Genomic DNA, 23,048 nt, shown 5'->3' with positions numbered 1-23,048 from the left:
TTATTTGGAGAGGGTATTTATGGATTCTGACCCTTATTTGGAGATGGTATTTATGGATTCTGACCCTTATTTGGAGATGGTATTTATGGATTCTGACCCTTATTTGGAGATGGTATTTCCTGAGAGTGACACCCCCTCCTCAGATATGTCCATCCCGCTCCTAAGTCATATCTCCCCTGTTCACCTCTCACCCCACCAGATGTCTCTGGCCACCAGACATATGCCCCCCCCCCCCCCAAGATGTCTCTACCCCTCTCTGTGGTGTGGCCTGCTTTGATTTGATGGCACTGTCCCCTATCTTACCCCCTCATTGGATCGCTGTTTGGAAATGGATCCAATGGTATTGGATAGATGGTTAGTGAATGAATGGAGGCAAGGCGAGGCAGGAGTGACCTGTGGTTTGTTGAGTTAAGCAGAGAGCTTGGCCTGACGCTGTGATTGGCTGCACAGTGACCTTCCCTGTGTCGAAACTGGCTGTAGGAGCTGGAACTTTGTTCAGGTCAGTATCCCCTTGAATCTGGCAGACTTCCAACATTCCTGGTGGGCTGAGTTTCCAACTCCTTCGCCGGTCGGAACTGTTTGCCAGCACCTTTTTTTTTGCATTCGTTCCTTGTGTTTTGTGTGCCCTGGGACAGTCATGACTCGCTTCAGAAACAAGGCTGCTCTGACTGGTGTGGTCGCTGTGGGTTGCCTCGTTATATTTCTGGTCTTGTTTTCGCAAGACGTTTTTCGGAAGGTCGTGGAAAACCGCATCAAAGAGGTAAGAGAGTGCAAGGGGCTGGCTCGGTTCCCTCAACATACAGTGCTCTCTCCGTATATTTCGAGGATGTTTTGCACATTTATGCAAAGGTATTTCAGATTTGACCAAACACTTGTGTACTGCCCGGGTTCCCCTGTTTGTTTAACCGTGGCCTTTGTTCATTCATTAGTAAATGATAACTCGAATGACCGACTGTTGGGACGATTCTGTTTCTGCCTCTTACACTGTGTGGAAAGAGACAGAAGAGGAGGAATCGTGTATAATGTCTCCTTAAGTGCTGCTCCTGGATGACCATTTCATCAGCTTCACACTGGTACCAGTCTCTGTGGGTGACATTGCTCTCTGGTCATTATTTCCTCAGAACAAGGCCACCCACTTCAGCAGCAGATACATGGGAACATCACTCCCTTCCCCTCCAAGCCACTCACCACCTTGACACTTGGAAACATATCTCCATTTCCTTCATGGTTTGGAGATGTCGGTGTTGGACTGGGGTGTACAAAGTTAAAAATCACACAACACCAGGTTATAGTCCAACAGGTTTAATTGGAAGCACACTAGCTTTCGGAGCGTCGCTCCTTCATCAGGTGATTGCTCCGAAAGCTAGTGCTTCCAGTTAAACCTGTTGGACTATAACCTGGTATTGTGTGATTTTTAACTCCATTCCTTCAGTGTCGTTGGGTCAAAATCCTGGAGTCCACTCCCTAACAGCATTGTGGGTCACATGGACTGCAGTGGTTCAAGAAGGCAGCTCACCGCCACCACCTTCTCAAGGGGGCAACTAGACGACGGGCAATAAATGCTGGCCCAGACAGGAAGAACAGAGTGAAGCTTCTTATCGTAGAATAGTGCACCCGTTGAATTTGTTTCTGCTTGCCCTCTTGTTCTTGTTTGAGGGCATAGAGTTAAAGTGAGGTGCAAATGAAGGAAGGGTGATGTGAGAATATACCTTTCTAGTAGTTTGAGTACAGAATGCATTGTCTGCAAATGTGGTGGAGGCAGATTCAGTGGAGGCATTCACGAGGGGCACTGGATGGTTATTTGGATAGAAATGATGTGCAGGGAGATGGCAGAAGATTGGCTCTGGGTGATGATGCTTGTTTACTGAGCCAGTACAGGCATGAGGAGCTGAATGGCCTCCTTCAGAATTGGAATATTGTGTGATTCTATGATGGTGTCGGAGATGCCAGTAGCAGTGATGGACTCTCCCTCTTTATGGGTATTTAAGCGGGCATTGGATAGGTATATGGAGGACAGTGGGTTAGGTGGGCTTTGATCGGCGCAACATCGAGGGCCAAAGGGCCTGTACTGCGCTGTATTCTTCTATGTTCTATGTCTATGTGTGAGAAGGTGAGCGTTTCTACAGAGTTGAGAGTTCATGAGGTCAATGCTGCAGTGACAGTAAAAGAGGAATAGGGAATGGGGGTTGGTGTATTGTGAAGAGTGAGGCTGGCTTTCAGCAGAGAGCCATTGAGATGAGGCCTAGGGATTTTCTGTTAACAGGTTCTGAACTATTCCTGCATTGCAACCATGCTGTCTCCTGTTATACAGTGGGTAGGGTGGATGCCAGCTACCCACCTCCCTTAGGCATAGTAAGGCCTTGAAATGGACCACCAATGGCATAAAATGGGGCAGACTGAGCCAGGATGTCTAAATAGGCAGCTTGCACAGAGGGTTGAGTGGGTACCTCGATCAAGGCCCCTGCTTCAGATGAGCTCTGTGAGTCTCAAATGGGCAGTGCCAAGGTTATCCGGAAAGAACCTTACCAGTTGGCTCAGTGGTTAACACTATTGCCTCACAGCTTCAGGGAGCCGGGTTCCACTCCACTGACTGTGTGGAGTTTGCACATTCTCCCCGTGTCTGCATGGGTTTCCTCCGGGTGCTCCGGTTTCCTCCCACAGACCAAAGATGTGCAGGTCAGGTGAATTGGCTGTACTGAATTATCCTGTAGTGTCTCAGAATTAGGTGGATTAGCCAAGGTTGGTGCAGAGTAACAGGGAAAGGGTGGAATGCTCAACAGAGGGTTGATGCTGACTTTTACTTATAGAATCCCGACAGTGTGGAAACAGGCCATTTGGACCAACAAGTCCACACCGACCCTTCGAAAAGTAACCCACCCAGACCTATCCCCCTACCCTACCCTATTACTCTACATTTACCCCTGACTAATGCACCGAACCTACACATCACTGAACACTATGGGCAATTTAGCACGGCCAATTCATCTGACCTGCACATCTTTGGACTGTGGGAGGAAACCCACACAGACAAGGCAAGAATGTGAAAATTCCACACAGACAGCTGTCTGAGGCTGGAATCCAACCTGCGTACCTGGTGTTGTGAGGCAAGAGTGCTAACCACTGAGCCACCGTGCCTCTTGATGGGCTGAATGGCCCCCTTTTTGCACCATAGGAACTCTATGACCATTGCGAGCCCCTTTAGAATTCTGTACGTTTCTATTCTGTGACCAGCTCATGGTGAATGAGGAAGAAAAGGCTGATGTGAGGGAGGAGAAGGAAACATATGAAGAAGTGAGAAAAGGGAGACCTATTGTATGTGCAGGGCCAGCTCAGTGCACTGTCAGAGCTGCTGTTTATGGTGACGGTTACTCCCACTGTGCTCCTTAACTGTAGCAAGTGCCAGAGCCTGTGGGGGAGTGGCAGGGAGAAACCACTTCCTGGATCATCTAGAAGTTGCTCTTGCAGTTAACAAAATATGGATATTGCACGTTAGCAACTAGTTCCAGGTTCTATAAATATAACGGCCAAAGGGTCTGTTCTGTGCTGTACTTTTCTATGTTCTAGGTTCTATAACAGACATCATTACAGAGACTATGAGGGGGACCCAAAGACAAGACTCCCATCCGAGATCCAAAACAAGTCCATGTGGTATCATTTACACTCCTCAGCATTAACCTCTCAGACCCAAAGAGAACATGTTCTGCTCAGGCTTTACATAGTCAAAAAATGAATGAGCGATCCCAGTGACTCGAACCCCAATTCCTCATTTTCCGATGGACCCATTCCTGACCTCCTGCTGTTTGCCACAACACGAACTGGAAAGCCACCACAAAATGCAAGTCCCAGTTGTTAAAATTCTGCTTGGGAGACCGTGCATTCAACAGTTAAACAAGTCAGCCTTGGCCATCGCCTTAATGGCTGTCTTCTATTGTGCGATTCACTCCCCTCCTGCTCCCACACTGATGCCTTGTGGTATTATGGCTGGACTGTTAATCCAGAGACCTGCACTGGGGACTTGGGTTTGAATCCCATCACAGCAGATGGTGGAATTTGAATTCAATAATTTTTTTTAAAAAGTCTGGAATTCAGAGTGTAATGAATCCATTGTTGATTGTCAGGAAAAAGCCCATCTGGCATGTCCCTTAAGTAAGGAAACTGCCATCCTAACCTGATGTGGCCAACATATGATTCCAGCCCAACAGCAATGTGGTTGATTCTTAACCACCCTCTAGAGATGGGCAATAATTGCTGGCTTAGCCAGTGATGCCCACATCTCTTGAATCAATTTTTAAAAATACACAGTGTTGGCTGAGCAATGATTACCTCAGGAGGCTGCAGCACGCCACAGTACAGACCTGGGCCCGCTGGGGAGAGAGTGCAAGTAGAGTGTTGTGCTGCAAGATGGCAGCAGGCTCCTGCTCCCTTTGTCGCTCTCTGCTCGGCACTCCCCGAGCACTCCTGAGAATCCATACAGAAAATCTAAGTTGGCTCTTCGCCTCAACCCAAGCCACTAAATCCTGTTTCATTCCACGGATAACACTTGACCTGTTGGGGCTCTTTTCCAGCACTTCTATTAAGTGAAATGCCCACCCACCGGTCTCCAGTCCTCACCAGATGTCACACACTGGTTACGGTGCCACACTGCCTCCCACAGGCCAGGAGGTGTTATTTCCCAGCTATTGGGCGCTGGTAAAAGGGATGCCCTGAGCTCTCTGGGCCAACATGGTGTTGGTGCACTTCCCGTGCTATATCACACCTGTACCTGACTTTCAACCTCATCTGAGACCTTTCTACTGGACTGGTGGGTACCCTGCCCTCCATCAGCTGGCAACAGCCAGACTCTTTCACCTCCCCTTCTTCCACGCCTAACCTTGGCTCTTGTGCACTGCTCCTGCGGTGACTCTACTGTTGATTTCAGTAAAGTGTTGTAGGGAAGCAAAGGCAATGTAATAAAATATTGTATGGAGACAGAGGACAGTGCAGTAAAATATTGCATGGGAGCCAGGGGCGAGCGCAATAAAATATTGCAGGGAAACCAGGGAAAATGCAATAAGATATTCCAGGGCGACAGGGGACAGTGCGGTAAAATATAGCAGGGCGACAGGGGTCAGTGCGGTAAAATATTGTAGGGGGACAGGGGTCAGTGTGGTAAAATATTGCAGGGCGACAGGGGTCAGTGCGGTAAGATATTGCAGGGCGACAGGGGACAGTGCAGTCAGATATAGCCGGGTGACTGGGGTTCAATGCTGTAAAATATTGCAGAGTGACGGGGCAGTGCGGTAAAATATTCCAGGGAGACACGGGACAGTGCAGTAAAATATTGCAGGGCGACAGGGGACAGTGCGGTAAGATATTGCAGGGCGACAGGGGACAGTGTAGTAAAATATTGCAGGGTGAGATGGGACAGTGCAGTAAAATATCGACGGGCGAAGGGGGACAGTGCGGTAAAATATTGCAGGGAGACAGGGGACAGTGCGGTAAGATATTGCAGGGAGACCGTGGACAGTGCAGTAAAATATTGCCGGGAGAGGGGGGACAGTGCAGTAAAATATCGCGGGGTGACAGTGGACAATGCAGTAAAATATCGCAGGGTGACATTTGACAGTGCAGTAAAATATCGCAAGGCGACATTGGACAGTGCAGTATAATATTGCAGGGCAACAGGGGACAGTGCAGTAAAATATTGCAGGGCGACAGGGGACCGTGCGGTAAAATATTGCAGGGAGACGGGGGACAATGTTGTAAAATATTACAGTGACACGGGACAGTGCAGTAAAATATCACAGGGTACAGTTCGGTAAAATATTGCAGGGAGGGAGAGGCAAGTGCAGGAAAAACTTTGCAAGGCGACAGGGGAAGTACAGTTGATTTGGACTGCTGTTTGAAAGCCCTCACACAGACCTCAGGGGCAGATGACCTCCTTCTATACTGTGCAATGATTGTAGAATGTAGTGTGTATTAACTGAAGCATTGAATAGTGATTGGTACTGACGACGGAGTTGAGATGACTGCAGTATTTCGGTGCTGAGTAGGTGAGATCTGCAGTTGGTCGGGTGTGCCACTTGGAGATAATCTTACTCTCCTTGATTTGGAGATGCCAGTATTGGACTAGGGTGTACAAAGTTAAAAATCACACACACCAGGTTATAGTCCAACAGGTTTAATTGGAAGCACACTAGCTTTTGGAGCGTCGCTCCTTCATCAGATTACAGTGTGGAAATAGGCCCTTCAGCCCAACAAGTCCACACCAACCCGCCGAAGCGCAACCCACCCATACCCCTAACCTAACGCTATGGGCAATTTAGCATGGCCAATTCACCAGACCTGCACATCTTTGGACTGTGGGAGGAAACCAGAGCACCCAGAGGAAACTCACGTAGACACTGGGAGAACATGTAAACTCCACACAGTCAGTCGCCTGAGGCGGGAATTGAACCCGGGTCGCTGGTGCTGTGAGGCAGCAGTGCTAACCACTGTGCCACCATGCCGCCCACTAGTGGAAGGCTCAATCCTAACATACAGAATTTACATCACACTTTAAGTTTTTGCTATAAATTCTGTGTGTTAGGATTGAGCCCTGCACTACCACCTGATGAAGGAGTGACGCTCCGAAAGCTAGTGTGCTTCCAATTAAACCTGTTGGACTATAACCTGGTGTTGTGATTTTTAACTCCTTACTGTCCTTGAGCATTCACGTCAGATCATTAACTTTCTTCTTGCCCTGCCCCAACAAACCTGAAGAAGATTCCAGACATTGAATTCCATTGCAGTATATTCCAACAGGAGGAGTCTCTTCATTTCCATTTCTCTTAGCACAACCTCTGGTGCATTGTCTGAAGTTTTGAATGTTTCCCTTCACATTCATCGCCAATGTTCAACCTAGCAAAACTCAAACTGACATTGTGAAAAAATGTCAGTTTAGAAGCAAGCGCGAATGAGAGGATAGAGAGAAAATGCCAGGAGAGGTGGGCGACACAGTGGCACAGTGGTTAGCACTGCTGCCTCACAGTGACAGAGACCCAGGTTTAACTCCTGTCTCAGGCAACTGTCTGTATTGAGTTTGCACATTCTCCCCGTGTCTGCGTGGGTTTCCTCCCACAGTCCAAAAATTGGTGAATTGGTCAGGTGAATTGGACATGCTAAATTGCCTGGGTGGATGACTCTTCTGAGGGTAGGTGTGGACTTGTTGGGCTGAAGGGCCTGTTTCCACACTGTACAAAATCTAATCTAATCTTAATAAAAGGTGTTCCTGAACAAGTAACTTGTCAAAAGATTCCTATCCTAATCACCACCTGAGCACTGACCAATTTTAGCAGTTACCCAGCAGAAGCTTCCCGAGCTTCCAGATAATGATCATGGCCATCTTCTCCGTGAAGGACAAACAACAGTGGGGTCCTACTTCATGGATCGGAGTCAAAACTCCAGGCCTGGGATAAGGTGAATGCACTCCAGTGTTTTTCCCAGGGTTGGGGAATCATGGTCTAGAGGGCATCAGTTTAAGGTTCGAGAGGAAAGAGTAAAACTGAACCTTTTGTACACAGAAGGTGGCATGCAAATGGAATGAGTTCCCAGCAGAAGTTGTTGAGGCAGGTACATTTACAACATCTAAAAGGTTTTTGGACAAATACATGGACAGGAAAGGTTTAGAAGGATATAGGCCACATGCAGAGAAGTGAAGTTAGTGTGGATAGACATTTTGGTCAGCATGGACTAGCTTGGGCCAAAGGGCCTGTCTCTGTGTTGTAGGACTCTACTACTCAATGACTATGACTCTACAATTAGCTTGATGTAAAATGTAAAATGTTACTATGAGTCACAACCCAGAAGTACTGGACACATTTTCAATATACTATTCCAAATAGGTCTTTTTTTAAACAAGAGCTGATACTATCAAAGATGGTTCCCAATGTAATTTAACTGGCTGTCTGGACAGGGACAGAGACCAATAGAATGCAACATGAAGTTTCAAAGAAACTTCAACCAGACTGGACTGTGAACACTTGCGACTGTAAAGATAATGAAGGGCTGATAACCTCCTGCTGAACAACAAATCAATTCCTTGTGGGTTATGTACTAAACTGCAGGCATGTTTTCTACTTTTTCCCTTTGAGAATACGTACAGAGAGATTGAAAAGTTAGTTTCAACTCTGCTGGAGTATACTAGTGTGACTGAACATTGTTATGTATCAACTTGGAGTCAGGTGTTAGCGAGATTTGAATGTTGCAGTTGAAGAATTATCCCCTAGTTACCAAAATGTTGCAGGTAAAGACTTTCCCTCAATCTTACTATATACCAGTGAAAAAGAACAGCTGAGCAAAGTGATACTGTCTTATCCTGGTTGCTGAGGTTTCAATTGCAGTTGAAAAGGATCAGAACTACAGAATCTCAACCAATTCACAAAACAGCGGTCTGTGAAACCAAGTGTTCAACTGCAAATATCAACACTTACTGGTAATCTCAACTACAACAGCAGCAACATTCAACTGTCCACTCTTCAAAAGCAATTCAAAGATTGATCTGTACATATTTTATTTTATCTTTTTGGACGAACCTCTTATTTCCAGTCTGAGTTGCATTTGTAATTCTTCTTGCGTTTTGTAACTGATGTACTCGCTCTGTTTGTTAATTCAAGAAGGCCTGATTAAATTGATTTTAGGAAAGTAGGTTTGTTTGGCTCTGGGAGAAAAGTGTCCAGAAGGGAAGTGCTCCATTCTAAATTAAACCTGCTACAAACAACTGGGGTGAGAAACGCATGCTGAATAAAGAAGGGGAGCCAGCTCACCCTGCAGCAAATGGGAGCCAAACGTTTGGGATATCCTGTAGTGAACCGAGCAACCTCCCTTGTGGCCTAGTTGAAATAAGGATCAAATATGCCCTACAGTGTGTGTGCAGGCCATTCGGCCCATCTAGTCTACACTGAGCTTCTGAAGACAATTCCAACCCCCTACCCTATCCCTATAACCCTGCATTTCCTATGGCTAACCCATCTAGTTTTCACATCCCTGGACAATATGGCTAATCCACCTAACCTGCACATCTTTGAATTGTGAGAGGAAACCAGAGCAGCCAGGGGGAAAATGTGCAAACTCCACACAGACCAAGGCTGGAATCGAACCCGGATCCCTGGCACTGTGAGGTAGCAATGAACTACTGTGTCACCGCTAATGAGGATCAACAAGGCTAATTGTAAGTAGGGTCATTAGAAAGAGTGTTTTGAGGAGGGTCTTCTCTTGTTAAGGAGAGATGGATGGAAATGATGTTAACTTGTGGCTTGTGGTGTTTAATGGGGCTGCCAGTTCCAGACCTGTCTCATCTAGCCACCTAAATTGATATGAATGGGAAGGGATGATGATTGAGTGAGTAAGGAGCAGGTAATCTGCTATGGCTTCCTCTGATGATGACAATAAGGTGCCAATGGTTATGGGTGCATTTTATTTAAAAGACAGATGTAAAGATGGTCCAAAGAAAGAGAGGGGACTGTGCCTTCACAGAAACTGCCCTTCAGGTATTTGAATCAGATAGTTGGGTATAAGTTTAGACTGGAAAGCTCTGTATCTACTGATGCTTGTCCTGCTGTTGATTGGATGATGGTTCTGTAAATACAGTAACGTTTCTGTGCTGATCTCCACAGCATGCAGAGCTCAAGTTGAACAGCGACATGTACAATAATTGGAAAGACCCCCCGGTCCCCGCTTACCTACAGTTCTACTTCTTCAATGTTGAAAACAAACAGGAAATCTTACAGGGAGCGAAAGCCATCGTGAAACAACTTGGGCCATACACATACAAGTAAGATGCATACTTACTGCTATCAACTGAATGTGATAGAAAGTGGAGTAGAGATCCAATAACTTATTCCACTGCATTATAACCTTTAAGTTTGCAATGTGAGACTTGTTTGAACATTGAGATGCTTTTGACATTTTAAAGATTTCTGTTTTAATGGATGACTGCATAAAGATTCCTCAGTGTGGAAGCAGGCTATTCAACCCATCAAGTCCACGCCAACCCTCTGAAGAGCATCCCATCCAGACCTGCCATATCCTTGCATTTCCAATGGCTACCCCACACATTCCTGGACATTATGAGCAATTTAGCATGGCCAATCCACCCAACTTGCATGTCTTTTGGACTGTGGGAGGAAACATGAGCTCCCAGGGAAACCCATACAGATACAGGGAGACCATGCAAACACCACACAGACATCACCCAAAGATGGTATTAAACCTGCATCCCTGGTGCTATAAGTCAGCAGTGCTAACCACTGAACCACCATGCCATATGTACCTGTTGCATTCTGTAACATTCAGGTGACACCTCAAAATATTTCAAAGCTTATGGGCAGCACAGTGGCTCAGTGGTTAGCACTGCTGCCTCACAGTGTCAGGGACCCAGGTTCAATTCCAGCTTTGGGTGACTGTGTGCAGTTTGCACGTTCTCCCCATGTCTGCGTGGGTTTCCTCTGGGTGCTCCGGTTTCCTCCCACAGTCCAAAGATGTGCAGGTCAGGTGAATTGGCCATGCTAAACTGCCCGTAGTGTTAGTTGCATTAGTCAGGGGTAAATGTAGGGGAATGGGTTTGGGTGGGTTGCTCTTCAGAGGGTCGGTGTGGACTTGTTGGGCCAAATGGCCTGTTTCCACACTAAGTAATCTAATCTAATGTAATGATATTGAGAAGGTGCAGCGGAGATTTACCAGAATGATTCCAGGGATGCAGAGGGGACCTCAGTGATGCGATAAGACAGGAGCAGCTGGCAGTATCCCCTTGGAGGAGAGGATTTAATAGAAATTTAATAATTTAGTAGCAGATTTAATAGCGGTCTTAAATAATGACAGGTTTAAATAAGATTTGGGCGGCACGCTGGCACAGTGGTTAGCACTGCTGCCTCACAGCACCAGAGACCCGGGTTCAATCCCTGCCTCGGGCAACTGTCTGTGTGGAGTTTGCACATTCTTCCTGTGTCTGCGTGGGTTTCCTCTGGGTGCTCCGGTTTCCTCCCAAAGTCCAAAGATGTGCAGGTTCGGTAAATTGGCCATTCTAAATTGCCCGCAGTGTTAGGTGTAGGGGAATGGGTCTGGGTGGGTTGCTCTTTGGAGGGTCGGTGTGGACTTGTTAGGCCAAAAGGCTTGTTTCCACACTGTAGGTAGTCTAATGTAATCTAATTTGCAATGCCGTTTTCCTGAGAGGTAGGGACAAGGACAAAGGTATACAGATTTTGAGCGAGAGATATTAGAGACATGGGGAGGTGTTGGGTGGAAGAATCATTTTATATAACAAGAGGTATGGACCAAGAACCCACTCCTTATGAGAGCAGTGGAAACAGGAATGGTATGTTGTCATGAAAGGAAATTTGGGGGTGAGTGTTTGAGAGAAATAAACAGGCAGGGCCAAAGGAACAGGAGTGACTGGATTGCTGTACAGAGCACCAGCATGTGCTTGATGGGCTGAATGGCCTCTTCCTGTGCAGTAATGGTAATCCATGACAAGTTTTCCCCTTTGTAACTGAGAGTGGTGATAGCAGAACCGTGAGGTTCTAACAATCAGGGAAAGCTCAACAGCCCTTGTTATCAGAAAACTGACTACAGAAGGAATGTTTGCACTTGTGGAGAACAACAGGTCAAGAAGCCATTTTGTTCATACGGTCACCAAGAAATCAGATGGGGAATTCAGAAGAAACAACTCTACCCAGAGGGAGAAGTGAATGGGTGCTACATGGGCAAGACTCCAGGTCATTCATGAGAAGTTACTTCTGGCGGCAGGAGTGTTCTTGGTGGCGATAGTTAAGAGGGGTGGGTTCCTCCCAGCATTATCTTTCCTGACTGCATCAAGCCCAAAGCCAAGAGGTGGGAAGGATGTGCTATTCCCACCAGGCAGGAAGAAGATGACCAAGTGTCTGCAGGAGTCCAGGCTTGATCAGAGGTGACAGAAGCTGTAGGAACATCCATTGCTGACCATCTGGGTCCTAATGGGTTTGACCTGATGAGGGAGGTGAGTCAAGAGTGTGGTGCTGGAAAAGCACAGCAGGTCAGGCAGCATCTGAGGAGCAGGAAAATCGACATTTCGGGCAAAAGCCTTTCATCAGGAATTGATGAAATTGGGCTTTTACCTGAAACATCGATTTTCCAGCTCCTCGGATTCTGCCTGACCTGCTGTGCTTTTCCAGCACCACAGTCTTGACTCTAATCTCCAGCATCTGTAGTCCTCACTTTCACCCTGATGTGGGAGGTGCTCACTACACTGCAGCCAGTGTAAGAGAATGCAGACCCAATGACACAGCTCACTCTTTCTGAAGTTGTACTCTCTCTGACCCATGACCCCTCTCCTTACACCACTTTTTGAGTCACATGTTTGATTCTCTGCTTGATTTCATTGAGCTTGTGCCTACTGTTGCCAGCAGGCTTTTTTTTATATTTCATGGTGACTCAGTGGTTAGCACTGCTGCCTCACAGCACCAATGGGACCTGGCTTCAATTCCAGCCTTGGGTGACACTGTGAAGTTTGCATGTTCTTCCCATGGGTTTCGTCTGGGTGCTCAGTTTCCTCCCACAGTCCAAAGATGTGCAGGTCAGGTGAATTGGCCATGCTAAATTTCCCAAAGTGTTAGGTATATCATTCAGAGGGAAATGGGACTGGATGGGTTACTCTTTGGGGGGTTGTTGTGGATCTGTGGGCCGAAGGGCCTGTTTCCAAACTGTAGGGAATCTAATCTAAACCCTTCTGTGCTGTAGCTTGCTGCATTTTCTTTCCCATCTCAACAATATTCAGCCCCTCTATTCTTCCTGCCAAAGTGCATAACCTGACATTTGCACACATTATATTCCAACTGTCAAGTTAGTACCCTTTCACTTAACCTGTCTCTGACCCTCTGTGCTGTTTAAGTTGTCCTCACCATTTGTCTTCCCACTTTTTTTTATGGCATTTGTAAACTTGGTTATAGTACATTCATCTTCCTCATCCAAATCATTAATGCATAGAATAAATAATTGTGGTCCCAGCACTGGTCCCTGTGGCACTCCAGGTTGCCAGCTTAAAGTGCCCCCCTTATCCCAGCTATTTGTGTTCTATTAGTTATCCATGCTATTATGCCATCTCTAACCCCATGGCCTTGTCTTATTATGGTTCATGTGGGACCTTTATTGATGCTTTTGGAAATCTAATATATAACACCTACCGGTTTCCCTTCATTTATGCTACATGTCACCTCCTCAAAGGATTTGATTAAATTCCCCCTCATGAAGCCTTTTTTTTAATATGATTAGATTACTTACAGTGTGAAAGTAGGCACTTCGACCCAACAAGCCCACACCAACCCTCCAAAGAGCAATCCACCCAGACCCATTCCCCTACATTTACCCCTTCACCTAACACTACTGGCAATTTAGCATGGCCAATTCACCTAATCTACACATCTTTGGACTGTGGGAGGAAATCCACGCACAGAGTGTGCAAACTCCACACAAACAGATGCCAGCGACGGGAATTGAACCCGAGTCTCTGGCGCTGTGAGGCAGCAGTGCTAACCACTGTGCCACCGTGCCACCCCAAAGCCATGCTGACTTTGCCTTATTATTACCGTGGGCGACACGGTGGCACAGTGGTTAGCACTGCTGCCTCACAGCGCCGGAGACACGGGTTCAATTCCCGCCTCAGGCGACTGACTGTGTGGAGTTTGCACGTTCTCCCCGTGTCTGCGTGGGTTTCCTCCGGGTGCTCCGGTTTCCTCCCACAGTCCAAAGATGTGCAGGTCGGGTGAATTGGCCATGCTAAATTGCCCGTAGTGTTAGGTAAGGGGTAGATGTAGATGTAGGTGTAGGTGTAGGTGTAGGGGTATGGGTGGGTTACGCTTCGGCTTGTGGACTTGTTGGGCCGAAGGGCCTGTTTCCACACTGTAAGTAATCTAATCTAATTATGTATTTATAAATTCTCTGATATTGAATCCTTTATAATATCCTTTAGTACAGGATTTTGGTGAAGCCTCTTCTGGAGTACTGAGTCCAGTTCTGGTCACCCAGTTACAGGAAAGATTTTATTAAGCTGGAGAGGGTTCAAAAGAGATTTACCAGGATGTTGCCGGGAATGGAAGGTTTGAGGTATAAAAATAATCTGGGACTTTTTTCACTGGAGCATAGGTGGTTAGGTGATGGCCTTAGAGGTGTATAAAATAATGAGGCATGTAGAGTCATAGAGCTGCACAACATGGAAGCTGACCCTTCAGTCCTCCTAATCCCAATATCCTTAATAGCTCTACTCTTATTTGCCAGCATTTGGCCCATATCTCTCTAAACCCTTCCTACTCATATACCCATCTAGATGCCTTTTAAATGTTGTAATTGTACCAGCCTCCACCTCCTCTGAATGATATAAAGTTGCTCTTTTGGTCCCTTTTTAAATTTTTCCCCCTCATCTCAAACCTATGCCCTCTAGTTTTGGACTCCCCCACCTTCACGGAAAAGACCTTGTCTATTTATGCCCCTCATGATTTTATAAACCTCAGCCTTCAATGCTCCAGGGAAAACAGCCCCAGCTTATTCAGCCTCTCCTTATCGCTAAACCCTCCAACCCTGGCTACATCCTTGTAACTCTTTTCTGAACCCTTTTCAATTCTCAAAACATCTTTCTTACAACAGGGAGACCAGAATTGCATGCAGTATTCCAATAGTGGCCTAACCAATGCCCTGTACAGATGTAACATATCTCCCAACTCCTATACTCAATGCATTGAGCACTAAAGACAAGTGTACTAAACGCCTTCCAGATAAGGTGAATGGCAGGTGTCTTTTCCCTACAGTGAGGGATTTCAAGACTGGGGAATATTTTTGGGGTGAGAGGAAAAAGATTTTAAAAAGACATGACCATTTTTTTATACGGAAGTGGTTTGTGTGCGGAATGAACTTCCAGAGGAAGTGGTGGATGCGGGCACAGTTACAACATTTAAAAGACATTTGAATAAGTTAATGCATAATAAATGTTTGGCGGGATATGGGACAGGTGTTAGCAGGTAGGACTAATTTAGTTTGTGACTTTGGTTGGCAGGGACTGGTGGGACTGAAGAGTCCATTTCTGTACTGTATGACTCTATAACTATGACTATGACTTAATTTTCCCAATAGCAGAAGTTAAGCTAACTGGCCTAGAGTCATTTGTTTTCATCTTCTTCCCTTTTTAAAATCAGAGTGTGACGTCAGCAGTTTTCCAATCCTCTGGGTATTTTCCGGAATCTAAGGATTCCTGAAAGGTTATGACCAGTGCATTCGCTATCTCTGTAACTACTTCCTTCCATATGCTGGGATACGTGACATCAGATCCTGGAGACTTAGCAACCTTTACCTCCATTAGGTCCCCAGCACCTTTTCTCCAGTGATAGTGACTTCCTCTTCTCTTTTTGTTCTTTGATTATATAGTAATTTTTGAATGCTATAGTGTTCTCTACTGTGAAGGCTGGGAAAATGTGTTTATTCCAATCCTTTGTCATTTCCTTGTTTGCGGTTACTATTTCCACAGTCTTGTTCCCTATGATCACTTTGGCCCCTCTCTTCTGCTGTTACTGACAGCTGTTACTGTCTGTCTTTATATCTCCTATGGGATATTTTCTCCCTTTGTTTTTACGTCATCTGCTATTAATTTTTAAAACTTGCCAATCTTCTGATTTAGCTCCATTTTTACTAAATTATATGTTTTTCAGTTTGAAACTATCCTTAACTTTGGTTTATCCCCTTCCTAAAACCCTTCTGCCTCAGTGGAACATATCTTTGCTGTAAGCAATGAACTATTTTCTTAAACATCCACCGTCGCTCATCAATCATCATTTTAACTAAACTTATTTCCCAATCCATTCCAACTGACTGTCCTCCTGCCTTTTTAACTATCCTTCCTTAAGTAATGGTCGCTTTTGACCCAAGTTTCCCACACTCACATTAAATGTTAAATTCTACAATGTTATGATCATTGCTTCCAAGTGGATTACTCACTCTGAGATCATTTTGAATCTGTTTTATTACGCATTTTCAGATCCAAAATAGCCTGATCCACAACTTATTGATCTGGAAATAAAAATCCATTCTCCTGGCTACTTCTGTTAATTTGATTTTTTTCAATTACATCTAGTGACTAACATGCTAACCTACAATATAACTGGTCAGCCCATAGGCTACTCTAAATTTAACTCGGTAAAAACAATGACTGCAGATGCTGGAACTCTAAATTTACCTTCTTCTCTTGCCATTTCTCACCTTAGTCAATATGGTTTCTGCATCTGATTCATGATCATGCCTTGCTACTGTATGTTACCCATACTAACAAACATACACCACCATCCTTTCCTTCCAAAAACTCTCATCATCCTGAATAGTTAGTTCCCAGCTTTAATATCCTTGCAATGCTTGAGAGTGACAGTGTAACACATCACTGCATCGACTGGGATATCTGGCTGTGTGCGCGCTCTGCATTGACTGGGATATCTGGCTGTGTGCGTGTTCTACATCGAATGGGATAGTGAGCTGTATGTGTGTGCACACAGTCACCCAAGGTTGTAGTGAGATCAAGAGCTGAGTTGCCTTGGTGAAACCCGAACTGGGCGTCACTGAGCAGGTGCTGCTTGATAGCAGTGCTGATGATCCCTTCCATCACTTTACTGATGATGAAGAGTAGAGTGTTGGGGCGTTAATTGACCAGGTTGGATTTGTACATAAAAACCAAGGCATACCTGGAGAATTTTCCACATTGTTGGGTAGATGCCAGTATTGTAACTGTACTGCAATAGCTTGACTTGGGGAGCGGCAAGTTCTGGTGCACCCGTCTTCAGTTGGACTGCCAAGGACTTCCTCTACCTGTTGAAATCAGCTGATAGGGATCATGTGACCCTGGGGTCACACTCCTTCATTGTCCAGAAGGATCTTGGTTCTGTGAAGGTAATGAGAAAGTTGGGATTGGCATTTCTCCATATAGTCCCTACTGTGACACAATCGTAACTCATGGAGTTAAATTCCATTCCAGCTCAGAAACTGATCACTCGAGAAAAGAGGTTTGCCCTGTATTTGATCCTTGTTTGTGCCCTACTGAATGCATTCTTTGAAAGTTAATTCCTGATCTTGGTGCAAGATCTTGTTCCACTTATGGAATTGTGGATATGAGCTACCTTTGCTTTCCTGTCATTATAGGTGGTGTTACCAAAAGGGAATAGTCAAACCTTTTACTAGGTGCCCTTATATAACAGACCAAACTCAGAATCTTTATTCTAACTCTTCAAGTAAAATATTAAATATAAAGCATACATTTGTTGCAGCATTTACTGCTATCTTTATCAAACTTAACTTCAGCTCTAACTCCCTTCATTTAACTTCGCTGTGTCTTACTTCACTTAATTCAGATTTGACCCAATCTGGAGGTTGGATTTGAAGCAAAAACTGCCCCATATCGAGTGAAGTGGCCAACTTTGTTCTCCATTCAGGTCTTTTCTGCTGGGGTTCTGTGTCTTCTCTGAAGATAACGTCAGGGCACATACTTCCCAAGTGTTGGTCTCAAAGGCTTCTCCTGAGAAAATTGTTTTTTTTGTGTTAGCTTATCTCAAAATGTGATTGATTTCCAGAACTTCTATGGCACTCAGCCAGTGAACCCTGATCCCACCATTTGACCCCAGCCAATGGAATTTTACAGATTATAAAAACTCCCAAATGGGTGGCACGGTGGCTCAGTGGTTAGCACTGCTGTCTCACAGTGCCAGCAACCTGGGTTCGATTCCAGGCTCTGGCGACTCTCTGTGTGGAGTTTGCATGTCCTCCCCGTGTCTGTGTGGGTTTCCTCTGGGTGCTCCGGTTTCCTCCCACAATCCAAAGATGTACAGGTTCGGTGGAATGCCCATGCTAAATTACCCATAGTCGAAAAGTGTGGTGCTGGAAAACCACAGCCGGTCAGGCAGCATCCAAGGAGCAAGAGAGTTGATATTTCGAGCATAAGCTCTTAATCATTATGCTCAAAACGTCAATTCCCTTGCTTCTCTGATGCTGCCTGACTGGCTGTGCTTTTCCATCACCACACTTTTCGGCTCTGATCTCCAGCATCTGCAGTTCTCACTTTCTCCAAATTGCCCATAGTGTTTAGGGATGTGTAGGTTAGGTACATTACTCGGGGGTAGATGTAAAGGAATGGGTTTGGGTGGGTTACTCTTTGGAGGGTCGGTGTGAACTTGTTGGGCCAAAGGGCCTGTTTACACACTAATATTTCTAATTAGAAATATTAAACAGCAGCCATATTCCAAGCCCCACATAAGGTAATATTGTAATATGAGCTGATCACATGACATCTGCCCTTATTTGGTCAACACAGGAAACTGCAGGTCACAGCAGGTCCTGGCTGCAATTTTAACGGAGGTCCGCATTTAAACTAGCTTGACCAAAATTCCCAGCATGCTTCATTGTAGCTCATAAACAGACTTGGAGCCATTTCTGCTGCTGGCCGCCTGATCACAGTAGAGATTTCCCACTTTTTTTGTACAGTGTGGGGGTAAGTACATGGCAACCAAGGCACTCCCTTCACCATTTGAAAAAAGCGCACCCAATTGCCCACAATTTAGGTTAAGAGCTGACAGGCCATACGGATGATTGATGATAAATCATAGACCTCAACTCTGCCATCACAGGTCATCTATAGCTTCTGGTTTATAAAGTCAGCCTAATCTTCCTCTGAGGATCCAATAGCAAGATCTTGATACTCTTGCAGGGTTGGGGGGGGGGTCAAAGGGTGATGTAGATGAGACTGGGAGTGTTTGGTGATGGACTTACAGAGGTCATCTCTTTGCTCCATCCATGGAACCATGGTGCCCCTAGATTTCAGGGACACTGGAGCCTCAAGCTCCATAATCCAACAAACCAGTGGCCCTGGTTACCCCCATTATAAACCAGCCACGGAGTGTGAGTCTATTCAAGGCAACTCACCCCATTATTGCCCCATCTACCTTCCTCCAGGTAGGGGAAATTACACCAACAATTTAAATTCTGGGGTCTGTATTTAAAGGGCTTGTCATATGAGAAGTGGTTGAGGACTCTGCGTCTGTACTTGATGGCGTTTAGAAGTATATGGGGACGTTTTTATTCAACTTAGAGAATACGGAGCGATCTGGATAAAGTGGTCTTGAAGAAGATGTTTCCACTAGTAGGAGAGATCAGGACCCAAAGGAACAGTCTCAGAGTGAAAGGACGACTCTTTCGAACTGAGACGAGAGAGAATTTCTTCAGCCAGAGGGTGGTGAATCTGTGATACACGTGGCCACAGAAGGCTGTGGAGGCCAAGACATTGACAGCTTGGTTCTTGATGAGTCAGGGGATTAAGGGTTATAGGGAGAAAGCAGGAGAAGGGGATTAAGAATCATATCAGGGATGGTGGAGCAGACTCGATGGGCTGAATGGCCTAATTCTGCTCCGAGATTTTATGGTTTTGATGTCCAGAATAACGCTGTGTGGCCTGTGTGCTGTTTGGAATAAGTGAATGAATATTTCTTACCTGCTCCTTATTTCTCCAACATGTTGAACTTACCTAACCTAATGACTCCCAATGGTTCTCGTTCCCAACAGGGAGTTCCGACATCGTGCTAACGTGTCGTTGTTCAACAATTCCACGATCTCAGCCACAACTCAGAGAAGCTTTGTCTTTGAGCCAACAATGTCAGTGGGTGATCCAAGGGAGGACATCATTACGACAATCAACATTCCATTTATTGTAAGTAGGAGGATGTACATCAGTAACATAGAACTGTACAGCACAGTACAGGCCCTTTGACCCTCTATGTTATGCTGGTCTTTTATCCTACTCGAAGATCAGACTAACCTACATACCCTTCATTGTACCAACTTCCATGTGCCTATTCAAGAGTCGCTTAAGTGTCCCTAATGTATCTGACTCTACTACCACTGCTGGAAGTGCACTCCATGCACCCACCACTCTCTGTGTAAAAGAACCTACCTCTGACATCTCCCCTCCACCTTCAGTCAAAGTGCAGGGGTGTCGGATACACTGATGTGGGACCAATGTTCAGATTCCACCTTCTGGCACCTGGTGAGTGCCTCCAGCCCTTGTACCCCCTGCGGGTGTAACACTCCTGTCTCCAATTTCCTTTGCCAGACTCTGCTGCAAATGCTGAGGCGCAGTGGGATCACCCAGAAGATCTTTGCATCCGCGCTATTTACCTTGAAGAAGAATGAGCTGTTCCAGAGCCAGAGTGTGGAGGAGTGGCTTTGGGGTTACGAGCACCCTCTGCTGAAGCTTGGTCATAAGCTGTTGCCAAGTGTTTTCCCGGGCAGCCAGTTTGGACTTTTCTATGGAGTAAGTAATCAGTGCGTTTTGAACAATCCGGATATAGGATTAAAATAGAACATTACTGTCGAGCATTCCCAGAATTCATTAGTATTAACTCCTGTGGTGTTTCTGTGTGTGAGTGATGATGCCTGATGCATAACCATATGGTGATCTTACTGACCAGGATTCATCAATCATCACAGCACACCCTATCACCTAAATCTCATTAGTTCAGACTGGTCAAAATCTTGAAACTCTGAGGCAGAGTGATATTCCTGAATGTCATCAGTTGGTTTTGTTGGTAAGTGACCAGGTGTTAACTGGATATTGATAAGCACTAACAGTCTCCATTAATAGTTTTTCACCCTCCTCGCCAGATTGTTATCCACTCCTTTGTCTATCAAACTGTTCTGTCTCTTTGGAATCTATCCCCACCTATCGTTTACTCCTCACCCTTGTCAACCCAACTATCTGGTGCATATAAACCCACATTTTCCTGGCTACCATCAGTTCTGAAGAAGGGTCACTCAGCCTGAAACAACTCTGATTTCTCTCCACAGATACAGCCAGACCTGCTGAGCTTTTCCAGCAATTTCTGATATTGTTTCTAATTTACAGCAGTTCTTTCAGTTTTTATTAACCGGATATTATTTGGTTGTCATTTTTAGCTCATATTTTGGATTGGGATTTTCCTCAGTGCCTTTAAGAATGCTACTTTGTGGCACAGTAATAATGTCCCCACTCTTAGAAGGAGAGACCCAGGTTCAGGTCCCACCTGCTCCAGAGGTGTGTAATAGCATCAATGAACAGGTTAAATTTAAAAAAAAACAAATCATGTCCCAAGGAGGACGACAGATCAAATCACTTTCGTCTTCCTGTTTCACTAAAACACAAGAAACCGGGTAATAGGAGTTTTGTTTTATTCACTCATGAGACATGTGTGTTGCTGGTTAGGCCAGCATTTATTGCCCAACCCTAGTTCCCCTTGAGAAGGTGGTGGTGACCTGCTTTCTTGAAGCATTGTGCTTGACCTTGAGGCTGCCCCATGTGCTTTTTTCTTTGCTCCACACTCTGGAAGAATACATTTCTCTTCATGGTGAATAACAATTAGGGCTGACGTTTTTGGTCTCCACTCCACTTTCTGCCTAATCCCTATATCCTTTATTCCCTGAGGGATCATAAATCTGTCAGTCTCGATCTGAAAAACTTTCAGTGATGTAGCATTCCCAACCCTCTGAGGCAGAGAATTTCAAAGAGTCACAAGTTTTTGTGTGTGGAAATTGTTCCTCATCTCGGTGTGAAATGAACATCTCCTTATCCTGGGAGTGTGCTGCAGTCTCTTAGACTAGCAGAAGACTAGTATTAGACGTTTAGACTAGCATTATTAGGCTGACCAGAGTCACGCACATTTCAATCAGAACATCTCTCATTCTTGTCTAATCCAGTTAATATCAATCCAATGTACTGAACCTTCACTGGAGGAACCAGCAGTCCATTTAAAATGGGCTGACCAAGAGTTCTGCACAACACTGTGACAAAAGAAGAGGCAAGAGCATAGTTTTTCCTTTGCATTTGATTGCAGGATGTGGATGGCATTGGCCAGGCATTTCTAATTGCTCTGAAGAGTGTTGTTGAACCACTGAAGCCCTTGGGCTGTAGTTACACCCACCTTGCTGTTAGGAAGGAAATTCCAGGATTTTGACCCAACGACACTGAAGGAAGGGTGATATATTTGCAAGTCTGGAGTGGCTTGGAGGGGAACTTGCAGATAGTGATGTTCTCTTTTCTTTCCAGATGGGTTTGGAAGATGCTGTCTAAAGAGTTTTGGTAAATTTCTGCAGCACATCTTGTAGATAGTACGCACTGCTGCTACTGAGTGATGGAAGAAAGTGTTACTAATCGAGCGATCTCTTTGGCCTGAATGGTGTCAAGCTTCTTGAGTGTTGTTGGAGCTGCACCCATGCAGACAAGTGGGCTGACATGTATTTGTGCTGACATATTGGCTATTTGGACTCATCCACAAACAGAGTTTAAGAAAGTTATCAATTCTCCATTCAACTTAAAGCTACTCCAAGCCAGTCGCCATCCTGACTTGGAAATAGATCGCTATTCCTTCACTGTCACATGGTCAAATTCCTGGAATTCCCTACCTAACAGCATTGTGAATCAACCTACAACATGTGGGCTGCAGCAGTTCAAGAATGCAGTTCCTCACCATCTTCTCCAGGGTGACTAAAGATGGGAAATAAATGCTGGCTCCAGCTAGTGATGCCCACATCTCACCTTGCTATCTTACCGCTCTTTGCCTTCTCCTCCTGTACAGCTGCATTCCTCCAAATATCCATAGTCCTTAACAGTATCCAGAATGAAAAACCGGTTATCCATCAGAACATCCAAGGATTCCTGCTCTACCTACTTACCTCTCTTGGACTGCCCTGCACTGACCCATTTCCATGTGCCTGCCTGCATCTAACCTGTGGTGTGATCACCTCCCTTAATGAAATAGACACATAGGCCTCTGCCCTACCAATGCTCAACAGTGACTCCAGCTAATGCTCTAGTTCTGAAACCTGGCACTCAGTCTTGTGCAGTCGGTGACATGGGCTTGTCTAGGTGACAAGAAGGGGCCACAGGATGGATGCTCCACTTGGTCGAGCTGTCCTGCCAAACTTTGTCATTATATGTTGCAGTTACTTTAACTTTACCTAGTTTTACCCACTTACTTTAACCTTAGTCCTGTACTTTTAACTATCACCTGCAG

General features: G+C 45.4%; 1 protein-coding gene across 2 annotated transcripts in view; it reads left to right on the top strand.

The window, feature by feature from the left end:
* The first annotated feature begins 487 nt into the window (after nt 1-487).
* LOC140486141 (lysosome membrane protein 2-like) overlaps nt 488-23,048 on the top strand; it is a 61,703-nt gene continuing 39,142 nt past the window's right edge. For both annotated transcript variants that reach the window (XM_072584814.1, XM_072584816.1), the window contains exons 1-4: nt 488-760; nt 9,633-9,790; nt 19,567-19,711; nt 20,114-20,314. In XM_072584814.1, coding sequence (XP_072440915.1) covers nt 638-760; nt 9,633-9,790; nt 19,567-19,711; nt 20,114-20,314 — 627 coding nt within the window. In that variant the 5' untranslated portion in view covers nt 488-637. The remainder of the gene's footprint in view (nt 761-9,632; nt 9,791-19,566; nt 19,712-20,113; nt 20,315-23,048) is intronic.

The sequence above is a fragment of the Chiloscyllium punctatum genome, chromosome 15 (genome assembly GCF_047496795.1).
Source record: "Chiloscyllium punctatum isolate Juve2018m chromosome 15, sChiPun1.3, whole genome shotgun sequence".
In the NCBI taxonomy this organism is placed as follows: Eukaryota; Metazoa; Chordata; class Chondrichthyes; order Orectolobiformes; family Hemiscylliidae; genus Chiloscyllium; species Chiloscyllium punctatum.
The sequence above is the reverse complement of the archived record's forward strand: the minus strand, read 5'-3'. Positions and strand labels throughout refer to the sequence as shown.